Here is a 21,695-nt window from a genome sequence, read left to right as displayed (position 1 = left end):
CACCGTATGTCTCAAGATCCCCCCTTAGTGATGTATGTCTGCCTCACTTGTCACCTTCCATGAGTCAGTCTGTCTGTCTGTAAGGGGGTGTGTCTCCACTGCCCTGGCCCGTAGACCCCAGATTATGGGGTTTTAGGGACACTCTTAATTTCTCTATATCCCTAGGTGGAAAACAGCGCCTTTGCTTCTCCTTTTGCTTTGAGCCGATCCTTCTCTCGATCCTTCACAGGAGGTGAGGGATACAGCTGTCAGGTGGGGGACCCAGAGGGATGTTGGACGTGTCCCTGGGTTTCGATTCAAAGGTCTTCCCGGGGTTTTGATCTGAGATGAGGAGGGCGGTGTGGGTACGTCTCGTGTCGTCTCGTGTCGTGTGTGTTCTGGGTCCTCCGGGCAGGCGCCCCCAGGGCCCCCATTCCCTCTCCACCTCCTCCTGCCCCTTGTGAGGGAGACAGACAGCTTGGCTGTCGCACCCGCGTCAGCGTGCGTCCGCCCAGATCACTGCGATGAATACTTCCTCCCGTGATGGAGGAGACGTCTCTTGACGATCTGTCACGCCGGGTGACGACGGGGAGGGCCTCTGTCTGGTGGTTGTAAAGGAGGGAGGTGTCCCAGACAGGTGTTTGGGGGGCGGCGGGGCGTCGGGAGGGGCGGCGGTGGGCGTCCGGTGATGTAAAGACACGGTCATATATGTGTGTGTGTGTGTGTGTATGTGTGTGTGTGTGTGTGTGTGTGTGTGTGTGTGTGTGTGTGTGTGTGTGTGTGTGTGTGTGAAGGGTTCTTCAGGTGGTTTGTGGGCCCCGTCAGGTGTGTCTGGGGTTCGTACGGGTGTGTGTGTGCGGGGCACCGTCTGGTGGCGTCGTGGGCATCGTCTGGTGGCGTCGTGGGCACCGTCTGGTGGCGTCGGGGGCACCGTCTGGTGGCGTCGGGGGCACCGTCTGGTGGCGTCGGGGGCACCGTCTGGTGGCGTCGGGGGCATCGTCTGGTGATGTGAGACCCCGTCAGGTGTTGGGAGCCTCATCATCGTGTGGCCTGGGGACCCCAGCCGCAGCCCCCCGCGCCCCCTCCTCAGCTGTCGCATCCCCAGGACGTGCCGTACAGTGAGGACCTGCTGGGGACGTGACGCACCTCCTCGCCCTGCGGGGCAACGTGATGTTCAACGAGGTGTTCAAATGGGGCGTGAGACACCGAGATGTTCAAATGGGTCGTGAGACACTGAGGTGTTCAAATGGGTCGTGAGACACTGAGGTGTTCAAATGGGTCGTGAGACCCAATTACGTCCGGGATCTGATTTTCTCACTCTATCTCTAAGTGTCTTGCGTTCACACTGTTGTTAATATCGTTATATTGTTATACATCATGTGTTACTGTGTTATTTGTTATATTGTTATACATCATGTGTTACTGTGTTATTTGTTATATTGTTATACATCATGCGTTACTGTGTTATTTGAGCCTTTTTCAGGTGAGTCGTCTCCAGGTCGTCTCCAGGTCGTGCCCAGGTCGTACCAGGTCGTGTCCAGGTCGTGCCCAGGTCGTACCAGGTCGTGTCCAGGTCGTGTAGATGCGCGTAGGTCGCAGGACTAAGCCTTGTGGAAGGTGCGTTGTGACGCGCTGGGTGGAGGGTGACGCTGATGGAGGGTAACGGGTGGAGGGTGACGCTGTTGGAGGGTGACGCTGTTGGAGGGTGACGCTGTTGGAGGGTGACGCTTGTGGAGGGTGACGCTGTTGGAGGGTGACGCTGTTGGAGGGTGACGCTGTTGGAGGGTGACGCTGTTGGAGGGTGACGCTGTTGGAGGGTGACGCTGTTGGAGGGTGACGCTGTTGGAGGGTGACGCTGTTGGAGGGTGACGCTTGTGGAGGGTGACGCTGTTGGAGGGTGACGCTGTTGGAGGGTGACGCCGTTGGAGGGTGACGCCGGTGGAGGGAGACGCTGGCGGAGGGGGTAAATGTGGCACACACACACACACACACACACACACCCACACACACACACACACACACACACACAACCAGCTGTTCACATCGTACATAAGAACAAAACTAGACTATGCTTCTCAGGTTGGGTCACCGCAGGTAAAGAAGCACAAAGAGCTGATAGAGAAGGTCCAGAGGAGGGCGACAAAGATGGATGCCGGATTATCAAGGGAAGTTATTGAAGGAGAAAGGTTGGCGGCCTTAAATTTGCCTATCCTGGAAGAGAGAAAAGAAGGGACGACCTGATCACAGCCCTCAAGGTTTTGATACAGCATGACGACGCTGGCAATGAACGGTTCTTCGAGAAATGTGAGGATAGAACAACCAGAGAACATAACATGAGGATAGAACAACCAGAGAACATAACATGAGGATAGAACAACCAGTGAACATAACATGAGGATAGAACAACCAGAGAACATAACATGAGGATAGAACAACCAGAGAACATAACATGAGGATAGAACAACCAGAGAACATAACATGAGGATAGAACAACCAGAGAACATAACATGAGGATAGAACAACCAGAGAACATAATATGAGGATAGAACAACCAGAGAACATAACATGAGGATAGAACAACCAGAGAACATAACATGAGGATAGAACAACCAGAGAACATAACATGAGGATAGAACAACCAGAGAACATAACATGAGGATAGAACAACCAGAGAACATAATATGAGGATAGAACAACCAGAGAACATAACATGAACTTCAGAAACAAACTTGTTGAGAAAGGTTATAAAGAAGTCATTTCTATAACATAGGAATGGCGGATGTCGTAAATATGGACAACATACAGACGTTTTAAAAGAGTTGTATGATAGTAGAAAATGTTGAAGGGATGAGGCCTAACACTGTACACACCTCCCCCCATCCCGTTATCTATAATTCATTTATCATACTTTGTCGCTGTCTCCCGCGTTAGCGAGGTAGCGCAAGGAAACAGACGAAAGAATGGCCCAACCCACCCACATACACATGTATATACATACACGTCCAGACTCGCACATATACATACCTATACATCTCAGCGTATACATACATATACACACGCAGACATATACATATATACACATGTACGTAATTCATACTGTCTGCCCTTATTCATTCCCGTCGCCACCCCGCCACACATGAAATGACAACCCCCTCCCCCCGCATGTGCGCGAGGTAGCGCTAGAAAAGACAACAAAGGCCATATTCGTTCACACTCAGTCTCTAGCTGTCATGTATAATACACCGAAACCACAGCTCCCTTTCCATATCCAGGCCCCACAAAACTTTCAATGGTTTACCCCAGACGCTTCACATGCCCTAGTTCAATCCATTGACAGCACGTCGACCCCGGTATACCACTTCGTTCCAATTCACTCTATTCCTTGCACGCCTTTCACCCTCCTGCATGTTCGGGCCCCGATCACTCAATATCTTATTCACTCCATCTTTCCACCTCCAATTTGGTCTTCCACTTCTCGTTCCCTCCACCTCTGACACATATATCCTCTTTGTCAATATTTCCTCAATCATTCTCTCCATGCGACGAAACCATTTCAAAACACCCTCATCTGTTCTCTCAACCACACTCTTTTTATTACCACACATCTCTCTTATCCTTTCATTACTTACTCGATCAAACCACCTCACACAACATATTGTCCTCAAACACCTCATGTCCAGCACATCCACCCTCCTCCGCACAACTCTATCTATAGCCCACGCCTCCCAACGATATAACATTGTTGGAACCACTATTCCTTCCAACATATCCATTTTTGCTTTCCAAGGTAACGTTCTCGCCTTCCACACATTTTTCAACACTCCCAGAACTTTCGCCCCCTCCCCCACCCTATGACTCACTTCCGCAGCCAAATCCACTCCCAGATACAGACTACAAATATCACCACCCTCCCCTCCTCCTCCACCTTCTTCCCCCGCAAATATTATCAGACAATGGGAATATTCCACTGGGTCATTGCTGACCTCTCCCATCTGTTCAAGTGTCATTGCTGACCTCTCCCATCTGTACAAGGGTCATTGCTGACCTCTCCCATCTGTACAAGGGTCATTGCTGACCTCTCCCATCTGTACAAGGGTCATTGCTGACCTCTCCCATCTGTACAAGGGTCATTGCTGACCTCTCCCATCTGTACAAGGGTCATTGCTGACCTCTCCCATCTGTACAAGTGTCATTGCTGACCTCTCCCATCTGAACAAGGGTCATTGCTGACCTCTCCCATCTGTACAAGGGTCATTGCTGACCTCTCCCATCTGTACAAGGGTCATTGCTGACCTCTCCCATCTGTACAAGGGTCACTGGTGAACAGTGATCAGGGTTCAGCTGGGCAGTGAACAGGTATGCAGAGGTACGGGGTCAGCTAGACCAGTGAGCAGCTGTACAGGGGTCAGGGGGTCAAATAGTCAGAGGTCAGAGATGATTTTCGAGACGTACATATGTCTGGATACAGAAATGTCAAGATCAGCTGTTTGTGAATCAGTGTGAGCGTCTGCTGGTCAGTGAGTCAGGTGTGTGGATTGCTGGTCAGGGAGTCAGGTGTGTGGGCTGCTGGTCAGGGAGTCAGGTGTGTGGACTGTTGGTCAGGGAGTCAGGTGTGTGGACTGCTGGTCAGGGAGTCAGGTGTGTGGACTGTTGGTCAGGGAGTCAAGTGTGTGGACTGTTGGTCATTGAGTCAGGTGTGTGGACTGTTGATCAGGGAGTCAGGTGTGTGGGCTGCTGGTCAGAGAGTCAGGTGTGTGGACTGTTGGTCAGGGAGCCAGGTGTGTGGACTGCTGGTCAGGGAGTCAGGTGTGTGGACTGCTGGTCAGGGAGTCAGGTGTTGTAAGGGTTGGTTCATGGGTAAGCAAAGTGAGTGGTGAGTGGCCCTGGGTGTTGACGGTTGTATGGAGGTAGAGGGAGTGACGAGGACATGCCGGAGGAGAGGAAGAAGGAAGGAGGAGGTGAAGGAAGGAGGAGGAGAAGAGGAAGAGGAGGAAGGAGAAGAGGGAAGGAGAAGGAGGAAGGGGAGAGGAGGAAGAGGAGGAAGGAGAAGAAGGAAGGAAGAGGAGGAGGATGAGAGGCAGAAGGAGGAAGGAGAAGAAGGAAGGAGGAGAAGGAGGACTAGAAGGAGGTGGAAGAGGAGGGAGGAAATAAGAGATGGGCAATGAAAGGAGCGGGAGGGAGGGACAGACGACAGAGTGGGGCAGTAAGAGAGGGGACCTACCGCGCCCTGTGCCCCCCTTACGCCAGCGGCCGACCAAGGTACAGAAAAGACGCAGCAGGAGCGGCAGGCTAACCAGCAGGAGCAGGAGCAGTGGGAGGACAAGTAGCAGCAGGAACAGGAGCAGTGGGAGGGCAAGTAGCAGCAGGAACAGGAGCGGGTGGAGAGCAACAGTAATGAAAGCATTCACGAGCAACGGGAACAGGAGTGGTAGGGCCACGACAGCAGTAGAGGAAGTAGTAGCAGCAAGCAGCAGGTAGCAGGTAGGAGGAGCAGGTAAGAGCAGGTAGTAACAGCAGGTAGCAGGTAGTAACAGGAGGGAGCACCAGGCAGCAGCAGGTAGCAGGAGGCAGCTCCAGGCAGCAGCAGGAGGTAGCAGGTGGAAGCAACAAGCAGTAGGAGGTAGAAGCAGGTAGGAGCAGCAGCAGGTAAGAGCAGGTAGTAACAGCAGGAGGGAACATAGGGCCGACGCAGGCAGGCAGGCTGGCTCCCTCCCTCCCTCCGCCTCCTCTACCTCCTCCTCCTCCTCCTCCTCCAATATTCATGAATGCCACTTTTAGTCAAATTGACGTCGGGTCCTGAGTCGCCGCCGGCTGACAGAGTCGAGCTTTTACCGATATTGCGCATATTGAGGCTGGTAATAAGATGGTCCGCCAGCACCCATGCTCTCGCTACCTCTTGTGTGGCAGGAGGAGGAGGAGGAGGGAGGCGGGCGTACCTCGCCACGGGCGCGGGGAGGAGGAGGAGGGAAGAGAGGGATGTGGGGGTGGTGGTGGAAGACTAGGAGGAGGGAGGGAAGGAGGAAGGGGCCGCGCCCCCCGAGAGGAGGAGGAGGAAGAGGCAGCATCAACAACCCCAAGGATGGGGAGGAGTATGGGGAGAGAGAGGGGCAGGGGCGAGGGTGTTGAAGGGGTGGGTAGGGTTGCTCCCCCAAGGGCAGGAGGGGAGGGAGAGATTGTTGGAGAGGAGGGAGAGGAGGGAGGGAGAGGGAGATAGATATAACCTTTACGGTGATGGAGATAAGAGATATTGTAATAGATTTTCCACAAGAATATTTTTATGATTTATTTTTTCCTCTCGACACAAAGATTCAGAGAGTGATTCTCCGGCGCTACTTTGCTAAAGTGGGAAGGTCACTCGTATATATATGTGAGAGAGAGAGAGAGAGAGAGAGAGAGAGAGAGAGAGAGAGAGAGAGAGAGAGAGAGAGAGAGAGAGAGAGAGAGAGAGAGAGATCCGATACTCTAATGATAGATAAACACACACCAAGGGGTCAGGAGTTGACACATGGTGGAGGGGGAGGGTGGGCGGCCGGGGGAACGTCTGATAGCTATCCTTTCGAAGGTGATAATACAGGAGGCGAGGCCTCCCACGGGCGCCGCAGGAGTCCATCATCATCATCCCTCCCTTCACACCCCTCACTCCCACCCTCCTCTCCCATGGACCTGCCAGTAAACCTTTGAAGACAAAACGCCTCCAGCCAACCAGGCGCAGGTGATCTGAGATACCCAGCGGGACAAGTGATGGCCAAAAGATAACAGATAAGAGATAAATAAAAAGATAACATATACGCTAATCTCTCACACGAAATGACACTAAACTCTCACACGAAATGACACTAAACTCTCACACGAAATGACACTAAACTCTCACACGAAATGACACTAAACTCTCACACGAAATGACACTAAACTCTCACACGAAATGACACTAAACTCTCACACGAAATGACACTAAACTCTCACACGAAATGACACTAAACTCTCACACGAAATGACACTAAACTCTCACGCGAAATGACACTAAACTCTCACACGAAATGACACTAAACTCTCACACGAAATGACACTAAACTCTCACACGAAATGACACTAAATCCATTCGTGTCTTGGATCAAACTGAGCTCCGTGGTCAAGAATCATATCGTAAATTATTGTTAGATTTAATATAGTAGTTCCTACATGCGGGGGCGAGATCTTATCATATCTTCACTAGACTGCTTTACTGAAGTCTTATCAGTAATATTAGATAGGGGACATCAACTGTCAGGTTGAGAGATAGTAATATAGGAGAGATCGGAAAGGGAATTCAATCGCTTGAAACATGGTGTTGAAGACGAAGATAAGTGTCCAATCCTATAGCTTCGAGAATCCTACTTGTGGTTTCGGTGCATTATACACGACAACTAGAGACTGAGTGTTGAACGAATATGGCCTTTTTTTGTCTGTTTTCCTGGCGCTACGTCGTGGGAGTGAGGGGGAGTAGCTATTTCATTTGTGGTGGGGTGGCAACAAGATGGATAAAGGCAGCAAGGATGAATACGTACATGAGTATATATGTATATGTCAGTGTATGTATATGTATATATACGTTGAAATGTTTAGGTATGTACATGTGCGTGTGTGGGCGTTCATGTATATCTATGTTTATGTGTATGTAGATGGGTTGGACCACTTTTTTGTCTGTTTCCTTGCGCTACCTCGCTAACGCGGGAAACAGCGACAAATTATAATGAATAAATAAATGAATACATACATACATACATATTCCTATGAGTCCGCGGGGAAAATGAAACACGATAAGTTCCCGAGTGCACTTTCGTATGATAATCACATCATCAGGGGCGACACAAGAGAGAAATATAACAGTTAGTTGATATACAACGAAGAGACGTAGCTAGGACGCCATTTTTTAAACATGTGATTGTCCAAGAAGGACAACGAGCGTATCATAAACTTATTATGTAGACAAGAACGTGCATTGTTTACAGATCTTAACAACAATAAAGTTATCCAATTTGTATAGACGTTCACTAATACCAAGATTATAATTCTTTGTGTATTTGATAATAGAAGATTCAATTATTTTTCGTTGTACTGGAGTTGAGTTAATAACTGAGATGGCATTACTCTAGTCATTACAATGATCATAGTTTTTAACGTGATTAAACGGAGCATTTGATTCTTGTCCTGTTCTTATACTATATCTATTTTGCTTAAGTCTAACAGAAAGATGCTTACCAGTCTGCCCAATATAAAACTTATCACAATTTCTACATGGCACTTTATAGATGCATCCAGGAGAATTTTCTGGTGAGTTTCTGATTAAGATATTCTTTATAGTATTATTGTTGCTGAAGGTAACATTTACATTAAAGGATTTAAGCAACATGGGAAGTAAATTAAAATCATTATTAAAAGGGGAGAACTAAAAGATTCTGGGTGTCAATGGGAGGATTGGGCTCAACTCTATAAAATGATTTCTTTGCTAACTTAAGGGATTTATCAATGAAAGATCTACAGTACTTTAACTTAGATCCAATAGAATATATCTTCTCAAACTCATCATCAATATACTCTGGACTGCAAATAGTAATGACCTAAGGAACATAGACTGAAATGATGATAATTTAACTCTGTCATGTTGAGATGAGTAATAATGGATATATGAACATACACTGGTAGGTTTTCTGTATATACTAAACTTAAACTTGTTTCCTTGCCTATGGATCGTGCAATCTAAAAATGGTAACATACCATTATTTTCATTTTCTACAGTAAATTTGATGGAAGGTACTAAATTGTTAAGTAAGGGGAGAAATGTTTGTAAATTTTCATTTTACTTTACTTCCTATGTTGCTTAAATCCTTTAATGTAAATGTTGCCTTCAGCAACAATAATACTATAAAAAATAGCTTAATCAGGAACTCACCAGAAAATTCTCCTGGATGCATCTATAAAGTGCAATGTAGAAATTGTGATAAGTTTCATGTTGGGCAGACTGGTACAGATCTTTCTGTTAGACTTAAGCAACATAAATATAGTATAAACACAGGACAAGAATCAAATGCCTTGTTTAATCACGTTAAAAACTATGATTATTGTATTGACTGGAGTAATTAACTCCAACTCCAGTACCACAAGAAATATCATTGAATCTTCTATCATTACATACACAAAGAATTATAATCTTCATATTAGTGAAGGTCTATACAAATTGGATAACTTTATTGTTGATAAAATTTGTAAACAATGCACCTTCTTGTTCACATAATAAGTTTATGATACGCGTGTCGTCTGTTTTGGACAATCATATGTTTACCAAATGGCGTCCTAGCTTCGTCTCTTCGTTGTATATCAACTGACTGTTATTTTTCTCTTTTGTGTCTCCCCTGATGATGTAATTATTACACGAAGGTGCACATGGGAACTTATTGTATTTTTAATTTCCCAGTGGACTTATAGGAATATACTTGAGCTCACGCAAAATTGTGATCCTCTCCAGAATATATATATATATATATATATATATATATATATATATATATATATATATATATATATATATATATATATATATATATATATATATATATATATATATATATATATATATATATACATATATTGGAAAGGATCACAATTTTGCACGTGATCAAGATATTCCTATGAGTCCACGTGGAAAATGAAACACGAAAAGTTCCCAAGTGCACTTTCGTGTAATAATCACATCATCAGGGGAGACACAAGAGAGAAATATAACAGTCAGTTGATATACATCGAAGAGACGAAGCTAGGACGCCATGTGGTAAACATGTGATTGTCCAAAACATACAACGAGCGTTCATAAACTTATCATTTACAAATCTTATCAACAATAAACTTATCTAACTTGTATAGACCATCACTGATATTATTATTATAATTCTTTGTGTATTCACTAATAGAAGATTCAATGATATTTCTCTTGGTAATAGAGTCAGAGTTAATAACTGAGATTGCGTTACTCCAGACAATACAATGATCATAGTTTTTAACATGATTAAACAAGGCATTTGATTCTTGTCCTGTTCTTATACTATATTTATGTTGCTTAAGTCTAACAGAAAGATCCTTACCAGTCTGACCAACATAAAGTTTATCACGGTTTCCACAAGGCACTTTATAGATGCATCTAAGAGAATTTTCTGGTGAATTCCTGATTAAGATATTCTATATAGTATTATTGTTGCTAAAGGCAACATTTACATTAAACTATTTAAGCAATATGGGAAGCAAAGTGAAATTATTATTAAAAGAGAGAACTAAAAGATTCTTGGTGTCAATGGGAGGTTTGGGCTCAACTCTATAAAATGATTTCTTTACTAACTTAAGGGATTTATCAATGAAAGATCTACGGTACTTTAACTTAGATCCAATAGAATATATCTTCTCAAACTCATCATCAATACACTCTGGACTGCAAATAGTAATGACCTAAGGAACATAGACTGAAATGATGATAATTTAACTCTGTCATGTTGAGATGAGTAATAATGGATATATGAACATACACTGGTAGGTTTTCTGTATATACTAAACTTGAACTTGTTTCCTTGCCTATGGATCGTGCAATCTAAAAATGGTAACATACCATTATTTTCATTTTCTACAGTAAATTTGATGGAAGGTACTAGATTGTTAAGTAAGGGGAGAAATGTTTGTAAATTTTCATTTTACTTTACTTCCTATGTTGCTTAAATCCTTTAATGTAAATGTTGCCTTCAGCAACAATAATACTATAAAGAATAGCTTAATCAGGAACTCACCAGAAAATTCTCCTGGGTGCATCTATAAAGTGCAATGTAGAAATTGTGATAAGTTTCATGTTGGGCAGACTGGTACAGATCTTTCTGTTAGACTTAAGCAACATAAATATAGTATAAACACAGGACAAGAATCAAATGCCTTGTTTAATCACGTTAAAAACTATGATCATTGTATTGACTGGAGTAATTAACTCCAACTCCAGTACCACAAGAAATATCATTGAATCTTCTATCATTACATACACAACGAATTATAATCTTCATATTAGTGAAGGTCTATACAAATTGGATAACTTTATTGTTGATAAAATTTGTAAACAATGCACCTTCTTGTTCACATAATAAGTTTATGATACGCGTGTCGTCTGTTTTGGACAATCATATGTTTACCAAATGGCGTCCTAGCTTCGTCTCTTCGTTGTATATCAACTGACTGTTATTTTTCTCTTTTGTGTCTCCCCTGATGATGTAATTATTACACGAAGGTGCACATGGGAACTTATTGTATTTCTAATTTCCCAGTGGACTTATAGGAATATACTTGATCTCACGCAAAATTGTGATCCTCTCCAGAATATATATATATATATATATATATATATATATATATATATATATATATATATATATATATATATATATATATATATATATATAAATATATATATATATATATATATATATATATATATATATATATATATATATATATATATATATATATATATATTGGAAAGGATCACAATTTTGCACGTGATCAAGATATTCCTATGAGTCCACGTGGAAAATGAAACACGAAAAGTTCCCAAGTGCACTTTCGTGTTATAATCACATCATCAGGGGAGACACAAGAGAGAAATATAACAGTCAGTTGATATACATCGAAGAGACGAAGCTAGGACGCCATTTGGTAAACATGCGATTGTCCAAAACATACAACGAGCGTTGGGGATAGGGGATTAAGAGTACTTCCCACGTATTCCCTACGTGTCGTAGAAGGCGACTAAAAGGGGAGGGAGCGGGAGGCTGGAAATCCTCCCCTCTCGTTTTTTTTTTTTAATTTTCCAAAAGAAGGAACAGAGGGGGGCCAGGTGAGGATATTCCACAAAGGCCCAGTCCTCTGTTCTTAACGCTACCTTGCTAACGCGGGAAATGGCGAATAGTTAAAAAAAAAAAAAATATATATATATATATATATATATATATATATATATATATATATATATATATATATATATATATATATATATATATATATATATTTGGCTATCTTATAGTAAACTTATTTTTCTCCTGAGTTGATTTGTGGATTGATCAAGTGAGTAGTCTTGATCGTTCACCGTGTGGTTCATGAAACCGCTGCACCACGAAATACATTTTCGTGTCAGGGTTCGAATCTTTCTTATCCGTTCGATGACTTTCGAAACTTCTGTGAGACTGTTGTGGTACACGACGGTACGGTTCATGGGTACGATGGTACGACTACTGTGGTGCACGACGGTACGACCCTTAAGCACGACGTTACGACCCTTGACCATTGCGCCTAGCTAACCTATTTCCAGGCCGCTGGAGTGGACACGCAACCCGTCCAAGTCATCTATCTCAATCCTGGAACTCCAGGACCTCAAACTGGCCCTTTACTGACTTTCCAGAGAAGTGTCTTCTCCCCTTCCCTGGAACCATTGCCAGCCACCTCCTAATTCTTCATCATATCCACCTCTGACCATAAGCCACCTTGTCTCCATCAAGCCTTTCCTTCCCAAACAGCGCACAGTGTGAGCATATATATATATATATATATATATATATATATATATATATATATATATATGTATATATATATTCCCTTGAGTCTACGGGGAAAATGAAACACGATAAGTTCCCAAGTACACTTTCGCGTCATAATCACATCATCGGTGGAGACACAAGAGAGAAATATAACAGTCAGTTGATATACAACGAAGAGACGTAGCTATATATACATATATATATATATATATATATATATATATATATATATATATATATATATATATATATATATATATACATACATACATACATATATATACAATTATTGTAACTGCAATTATTGGTTACCGCAAACTGCACGTGTGACCATTCCACTGGTAGGGATAATTTGCCGCCAAACGGGGTAATGTTCAGAGCGGGAGAGTGAGGGAACAAAAAAGGTTTAACAGTATTTCTATGGTAATTTTCAACCTTTTTTTCCCCCAGTAAATGGCTCAGCCCTCGACACATTATGAACTTACTTTAATATTTAAAAAAACTAACCGCGTACATGGGCGTACATGATGTATATGGCGAATATATATATATATATATATATATATATATATATATATATATATATATATATATATATATATATATATATATATATATATATATATATATTTCGTCGGTGCATTTGTGAGAGGTTTTTTACTGCGTTTTTTGTGGGGAATGATTCATGTTTGTTAAAGATAAATGCGTTTTTTTTTTTTCATTTCTGTGTCTGTCTCTCTCTGTCTGTCTGTGCAGCAGCCAACGGGTCTGGAAATAGATTGCAAATGATGAATAAATTCTTATATACTTCAGCCATTACGTGTTGTATTTAAGGCGTTTTTAAAAATCGCTTTTTAAGGAGTCTCGGGGTTCAAAGTGTTCAGTTGAACGCCTCTGATGATTGTGGCTGTGTACTGAACGCCCGTAAGCGCCTCTGAAATTCATGATAGTGTATTGAACGCCCTTAAGCGCCTCTGAAATTCATGGTAGTGTATTGAACGCCCTTAAGCGACTCTGAAATTCATGGTAGTGTATTGAACGCCCTTAAGCGCCTCTGAAAATCATGGTAGTGTACTGAACACTCCTTAGTGTGTGCTGTAACGTAAAGTTGTGAGAATTCTGTTCTGTAACGCGACGCTAAACGAGTTCTACTCTGTAACATATGGCTGGTAGAGTTCTACTCTGTGACATAACGCTGGTAGAATTCTACTCTGTAACATAACGCTGCTAGAGTTCTACTCTGTAACATAACGCTGGTAGAGTTCTACTCTGTAACATAACGCTGGTAGAGTTCTACTCTGTAACCTAACCCTCGTAGAGTTCTACTCCGTAACATAATGCCGGTACAGCTATATTTTGTTACATAACGCTGAGAAAGTTCTGCAATGTAATGTAGCACTGGGAGAGTTCTATTCTGTAACGCGACGCTGGTAGAGTTCTATTCGGTAAAGTAACGCCGGGAGAATTCTAGACTTTGTAACACGACGCTTGAGTTAGTTCTACTATGTCACACACCGCTGGGTGAGCTCTCCTTTTGTAACATAACAGTGGCAGAGTTTTGATATGTAACGCAACACTAGAAGAACTCTGTATTGTGACGCTGGAGGAGCTGCACTTCGTGACGTGACGGAGCGGAGCGTCACACACCAAAGAGTCGTCATTGATGTCTGCTGTACGTTACGGGGTCGTCTTCCACAGAGTCGTCACAGGGGGTCGTGCCGGGAGATCGGAAAGGTGGGGTCGTAACGTAAGTAGAGATCAAAGGGGGTCGTAACGGGGGAGGGGGGTCGTTATCGAAGTCGTGGGTGAAGAGGTGTCAAGGTCGTCACACACACACACACACACACACACACACACACACACACACACACGAGATCTCAAAAATCTCTACCGCAGATATTCATAGATGATTACATTGTACATAATCGTTTGGTAAACAGAGAAGAGGTAGTGAAAGCTTTGCGGAAGATGAAATCTGGCAAGGCGGCGGGTTTGGATGGTATTGCTGGTAAATTTCTTAGGAAAGGGAGTGACTGTGTTGTTTTTTGGTTGGTAAGGATATTCAGTGTATGTATAGATCATGATAAGTACCTGAAGATTGGCGGAATGCATGCATAGTGCCATTGTACAAAGGCAAAGGGGATAAAAGTGAGTATCCAAATTACAGAGGTATAAGTTTGCTGAGTATTCCTGGGAAATTATACGAGAGGGTATTGATTATGAGGGTGAAGGCATGTACAGAGCATCAGACTGGGGAAGAGCAGTGTGGTTTCAGAAGTGGTAGAGGATGTGTGGATCAGGTGTTTGCTTTGAAAAATGTATGTGAGAAATACCTAGAAAAACAGATGGATTTGTATGTGGCATTTATGTATCTGGAAAATGCATATGATAGGGTTGATGGAAGGTATTATTAGAATATATGGTGTGTGAGGCAAGTTGCTAGAAGCAGTCAAAAGTTTTTACCGAGGATGTAAGGCGTGTGTACGAGTAGGAGGAAGGGAGAGTGATTGGTTCCCAGTGAATTTCGATCTGCGGCAGAGGTGTGTGATGTCTCTATGGATGTTTAATATGTTTGTGGATGGGGTGGTTAGGTGGATGAGTACAGGAGTTTTGGAAAGAGGGGTAAGTATGCAGTCTGTTGAAGATGAGAGAGCTTGGGAAGTGAGTCAGTTGTTGTTCGCCGATCATACAGCTCTAGTTAATGATTCGAGTGAGAAACAGCAAAAGTTGGTGAATGAGTTTGGTAAAGTGTGCGAAAAAAGAAAGTTGCGAGTAGATGTGATTAAGAACAAGGTTATTAGGTACAGTAGGGTTGAGGGACAAGTCAATTGGGAGGTGAGTTTGAATGGAGAAAAGACTGGAGGAAGAGAAGTGTTTTAGTTATCTGGGAGTGGATCTGGCAGCGGATGGAACCATGGAAGCGGAAGTGAGTCACAGGGTGGGGTAGGGGGCGAATGTAACAAAGCTGACAACTGCACAAAACAGAGCACTCAGAACAATCAACAACCACTGAACAACCACAATTGTTGAACACTTCCATAATGAGGTTAACGTACAGGTAAATACAATCCTACCTCAATATACTTAGCATTCAGTTATTTGCTTCAGTATCACACCTTTCCTATCCAAACCTCTACATGGCCAACTTCCAACCCCTTAGTGAAAATAGAAAAATTATCTTTATCTTACATCTTAAGAATATTTACCAGCAGATAACTTCTCCAATTGACAATTGCCGAAATTACCTAACAATCGTTTAAACAACTGCCCTTCCAACTCAGTCTAAAACACCAACATTACGAGATATACACCCATCTGGAACTACACTCCCCAGACATATGCGTGTTACACTTTCTCTTCTGCTTTCGGGACGCTACTCATATCATCAATATCACCAACACTGATGTAACACATGACGAATCCCTTCATGTCCGAGATTCAGTATACACACTGATGGTACTAAACCCTTGTTCCTCACATCCACACAGCACAACACTGTATGATCTGGGGTTCCATCCGATGGACGTGGCTTATATCCCGAGAACTGCGGGGTCTCGAGAGAAGGGCACTCCTGGGGCAGAAGGTAAAGTATATATATATATATATATATACGAACAAAGCTCATATGAACGCGCACCTTCATAGAACATACAAACCTTCAACAGCCAGGATCGAACCCGGGACCCCTGTGCAATAGGCGGGAGCGCTACCGCAAGGCTGATCGCCCAATATACCTCCGCGTTGAAAAGTTAGGTTTGGTAAAATGTTAAGAACAGCGATCTGAACCTTTGAGTGAGGATTTTCCTCAAAGGCTCAGTCCTCTCTTCTTGACGCTACCTCACTGACGCGGGAAATGGCGAATACGTATGAAAAAAAAAATATGTATATATATAAATCAATGTATATAATGTTTTCAGCAAGGGTTCTGTGATGTTGATGTCTTGTGTTTCTATATACATTTGTTGCTACCATGACGCCAGCTACGCCTCAGGTGGATCCCCAGAGAAGATGGATAGTGTCAAGTGTAGGTGCCGCCCCCCAGAGATCTGGGGGGAGGGAAGACGAGAGGAACCCCAGAGAGACTTACCTGTGTCTTCTCTTCTTCTTCTTCTTGCGAGAGAGACCCAGGGAGCTGGGGTCCCCGGGTTTCCCCAGGAGTGAGTCCGAGCTGAACCCTGTGGGAGAGACCTGGGGGTTAGTGGTGGTGGTGGTGACGGGGGGGAGATGGTGGCGGTGATGGTGGTGGTGATGGTGACGGGGAAGGGGTGATGGTGGTGGTGGTGGAGGGAGATGAGGGTGGTGTTGGGGAGAGGGGTGATGGGTGGTGATGGTGGAGGTGATAGGGGTGATGGCGTCTTTCACCTCCTCCAACACCATCAACTTTTCACAACACCCTCCCTCACTCTCCATCAATAAAGCTTCTTCTTCTTTCTCCAACATTCTACCATCCCAAGGTACCTTTCACCCTCCACCACAGTTCTCCACCTCAGTCTCCAACATTGTAACCTCATTTTCTCCCTGTTCTCCATAACATCACCGTTCCAGGGAGTCTCCAACACACTATCCTCCCTCCCACACTTCAACAAGCCTCCCTCTCCCTCACTTGCTCCAACATACCTCTCCAGTCTACACACACACACACACACACACACACACACACACACACACACACACACACACACACACACACACACATCCGTTCTCTCCACCAACACGCTAGACTCCATCAACGCCCCACCCACTCTCCAACAACGCAGCAACTAACTTTCAACAACAATACTACCCCCTCCCCCCCATCCTTCAACAATATTAACCACCCACCCTCCAACAACAACACCCACCCAACCTCCAACAACAACACTCACCCACCCGCTAACAACACCACCCATCCACCCTCCAACACCACCCACCACCACCCTCCCTCCAACACCAGTCACCCATCCACCCTCAAACACCACATCACCCACCCCAACACCACCACCACCAACCCTCCAACACCACCTACCCTCCAACACCACCACCACCAACCCTCCAACACCACCTACCCTCCAACACCACCACACCACCCACCTTCCCTCACCATCATCAACACCACCATTACCACCTACCCTCCCTTACCATCACCATCAACACCACCACTACCACCTACCCTCCCTCCACCACCTACCCTCCCTCACCACCACACCACCTACCCTCCCTCCACCACCTACCCTCCCTCCACCACCTACCCTCCCTCCACCACCTACCCTCCCTCAGCCAGCCTGAGTTTCATTACCCGAGTCTTTCCAACACTAATCAAGCAATTTCCAGATTTAATTGAGGTGCGGCCGAGTCAGGCTGGGACACTCGACCCGTCAGTCGCACCTGTCGCCCGCTAATGGCGTAATGACCAGGTGAATACCGCCCCCTCCCGCCCAGACCTCCCGCTGGGGGCGGGCGCACACAGGCGGGAGGAGGAGGAGGAGGTGGGGTACATACCAGAGGGGTCGGTGGGTCGGTGGGTCGGTGAGGTGGTTGGGGGGAGGAAGGGAAGGGAGGGGGAGGCAGCCAGCCAGCCAGCAGGGGGTGTGTAAATGTGATTATAGGCAGCAGCAGCAGTGAGAGAGAGAGAGAGAGAGAGAGAGAGAGAGAGAGAGAGAGAGAGAGAGAGAGAGAGAGAGAGAGAGAGAGAGAGGATAGAGAGAGAGAGGGGGGGCGAATCACCCCCCCTCCCTCCCCTCCCCTCCCCGGATCGAGGCATCGGTGGATATGTTGACATACACAAACACACACACACACACCCACATCCCCCCACACACCTGGAAATAACTTTATTATATAACTGAATGAATGAATGAATGAATGAATGAAGGGAACTTCCTTCCTCACGTGTGATGATGCTTCATTCATCCACATAGATGGTCCAGTCATGGCACCATCTTTATCCACTCACAGAATGATGATGATAATGATGATGATGATGATGAATGATGATGTCAGAGGCAATGAATGATGAATATGGCATCACCCACAGGTACTCACGCTTCATGACCTGATGAATGTGAATCACTTTATTCATAATCTTTATATTCAGTTGCTTGGTGGAATGAGTCACACGTGAGTACACTGGGGATCGTCTTACTCATGCCCGGGGGAGAGTGAATGAGTATCATTCATCATGGGTATTATTCATCATGGTGGGTCTTAGAACCGCCCTCCCCCCTGACCCCTAGCTTGTATATATCGTATTTCCTTAATAGTGAAAGACTACACACATATGGAAATCCACCTTTAACTCTCCTAGTTCAGCGCCAGGTGTCTATCTATTTGTCATGCATCTATTTATCTCTCTCTCTCTCTCTCTATCTATCTATCTATCTATCTATCTATCTATATATATATATATATATATATATATATATATATATATATATATATATATATATATATATATATATATATATATTATCCCTGGGGATAAGGGAGAAAGAATACTTCCCACGTATTCCCTGCGTGTCGTAGAAGGCGACTAAAAGGGGAGGGAGCGGGGGGCTGGAAATCCTCCCCTCCAGTTTAAAATTTTCCAAAAGAAGGAACAGAGACGGGGGCCAAGTGAGGGTATACCCTCTAAGGCTCAGTCCTCTGTTCTTAACAGCGCCAAGCTAACGCTGAAGGTGTGGGTAGCGATGGTGCCTCCTGTGAGGCGAGGTAGCGCCAGGAATGGATGAAAGCAAGCAAGTATGAATATATACATGTGTATATGTATGTATATGTATGTATATTTATGTATGTATACGTGTATATGTTAACATGTATATGTATATGTATGTATATGTTCGTGTATGGGCGTCTATGCATATATATATATGTGTATATGTGTGGATGGGCCATTATTTGTCTGTTTCCTGGTGCTACCTTGCTGATGCGGGAAGCAGCGATTAAGGGTGTGTGTGTGTGTGTGTGTGTGTGTGTGTGTGTGTGTGTGTGTGTGTGTGTTGTGTACTCTAGAACTCTTTGCTCTCTCTAGTATGATATTCCCCCAGCTTCTTACACTCTCTTGCCTTCTATAAGTAAACCTCATCAACACTTGAAGAACGGGTGGCACTTTATAAGTATACGTCATCGTCACTTAAGGAATGAGTAGCACTTTATCAGTTAACTTCACTCACCCCCTTCACTTAAAGAATGAGTATTGCATTGTAAGTCAACCACATCGTCATTTCTATATCCCAGCGAAACGCCTTCCTCAAACCAGATGAAAATCAAATATCTAAAAGGACAATTAATTGATAAATAAATAATAAAACAAGTTAGATAATGAAGTAATTGTGTTTCGGACGGAATGAAATCCTCCCAAAGTTGCAGCGAATATATTGTGCAACATCTCGTTCTTTGATTACATGGAGGAGCGGGCCGGCTCCTCCCTCCCTCCCTCCCTGTGAAAGCCTTTGACGATTACCCACAAAGCTAAGGTAAACATTCATCGATATTTTTTGTAATTTTTTTTTTTCTTCATCAAAGCTTCGCTATTCGACGTCTATGCCTTTCTTAAGGCGAAGCTTCCGCTAGGCCTCCATAGCTCCGAGGGACAATGGAAAAAGACGAAGGGGAAAAAAAAAAAGTCATTATGAAATCGTCCAGAGAGAAATGACTAAGAATGGAATGTAAATATAGAAAATGGAATATGTGTTGGATGTTTGTAGAGGAGATATGTTAATGTGTCTGACCCGGGGAGTTATGTTTCAGTAAGCGAGACAGAACAAAAGATCTGCAATTCTGGAGGTTGTAAGATGGTTCCGCCATCATTACAACCCTTGTAGGTCACAACCCTTCAACACACACACACACACACACACACACACACACACACACACACACACACACACACTTCAAAGTTCTTCACCATACTAACACAACATTGGAGTCAACTATGGAATGTGTTCCAATTCACTTCTTCTTTCATTTATCTCTGTTATTGTGTTAGTTATTATTCTGGTGGTCATCACAACACCGGCAAAATTACTAACAAGTCACAACAAACTGTCAAATTACTGACCGATTATCACAAATCTGACGAATTATTATAATGAATTACGGCAAGTAACAAGTTGTTACATCAATGACAAATTATTACGAATGGACGGATTATTACAACACACGCAAACGATTACGAGATGAATTATTATTATAACATCTGCGAATTATTACAACTGTGGCAAATTATTATTGGCAAATTATCACAAACGAAAAAAAAAATGACGTGACATTTATCGTAAAAGTGAAAAATTATTGCATGGGACGTGTTACGTCAATAGGTACGTCGGGCCACTTTGCGACGCCTAGGACGGTACGTCGGGCCACCTTGCGACGCCTGGGACGGTACGTCGGGCCACTTTGCGACGCCTATGGCGGTACGTCGGGCCACCTTGCGACGCCTGGGACGGTACGTTGGGCCACCTTGCGACGCCTATGGCGGTACGTCGGGCCACCTTGCGACGCCTAGGACGGTACGTCGGTCACCTTGCGACGCCTGGGACGGTACGTCGGGCCACTTTGCGACGCCTATGGCGGTACGTCGGGCCACCTTGCGACGCCTGGGACGGTACGTCGGGCCACCTTGCGACGCCTATGGCGGCACGTCGGGCCACCTTGCGATGCCTAGGACGGTACGTCGGTCACCTTGCGACGCCTAGGACGGTACGTCGGTCACCTTGCAACGCCTAGGACGGTACGTCGGTCACCTTGCGACGCCTGGGACGGTACGTCGGGCCACTTTGCGACGCCTATGGCGGTACGTCGGGCCACCTTGCGACGCCTAGGACGGTACGTCGGTCACCTAGCGACGCCTGGGACGGTACGTCGGGCCGCCTTGCGACGCCTGGGACGGTACGTCGGTCACCTAGCGACGCCTGGGACGGTACGTCGGGCCACCTTGCGACGCCTGGGACGGTACGTCGGTCACCTTGCGACGCCTGGGACGGTACGTCGGGCCACTTTGCGACGCCTATGGCGGTACGTCGGGCCACCTTGCGACGCCTAGGACGGTGCGTCGGTCACCTAGCGACGCCTGGGACGGTACGTCGGGCCGCCTTGCGACGCCTGGGACGGTACGTCGGTCACCTAGCGACGCCTGGGACGGTACGT

At 44.8% G+C, this 21,695-nt stretch overlaps 1 protein-coding gene across 1 annotated transcript in view; it reads right to left on the bottom strand.

The window, feature by feature from the left end:
• Positions 1-19,674, bottom strand: part of LOC139764962 (visual system homeobox 2-like) — a 98,245-nt gene extending 78,571 nt beyond the window's left edge. Inside the window, exons 1-2 of the mRNA XM_071692019.1 lie at positions 19,603-19,674; positions 16,660-16,760 (exon numbers count right to left, since the gene is read on the bottom strand). Coding sequence (XP_071548120.1) covers positions 16,660-16,760; positions 19,603-19,674 — 173 coding nt within the window. The remainder of the gene's footprint in view (positions 1-16,659; positions 16,761-19,602) is intronic.
• Between the last annotated feature and the right edge of the window lie 2,021 nt (positions 19,675-21,695).

Source organism: Panulirus ornatus, chromosome 52 (genome assembly GCF_036320965.1).
Source record: "Panulirus ornatus isolate Po-2019 chromosome 52, ASM3632096v1, whole genome shotgun sequence".
NCBI lineage: Eukaryota > Metazoa > Arthropoda > Malacostraca > Decapoda > Palinuridae > Panulirus > Panulirus ornatus.
Note: the sequence above shows the minus strand (reverse complement) of the source record. Positions and strands in the feature narration are given on the sequence as shown.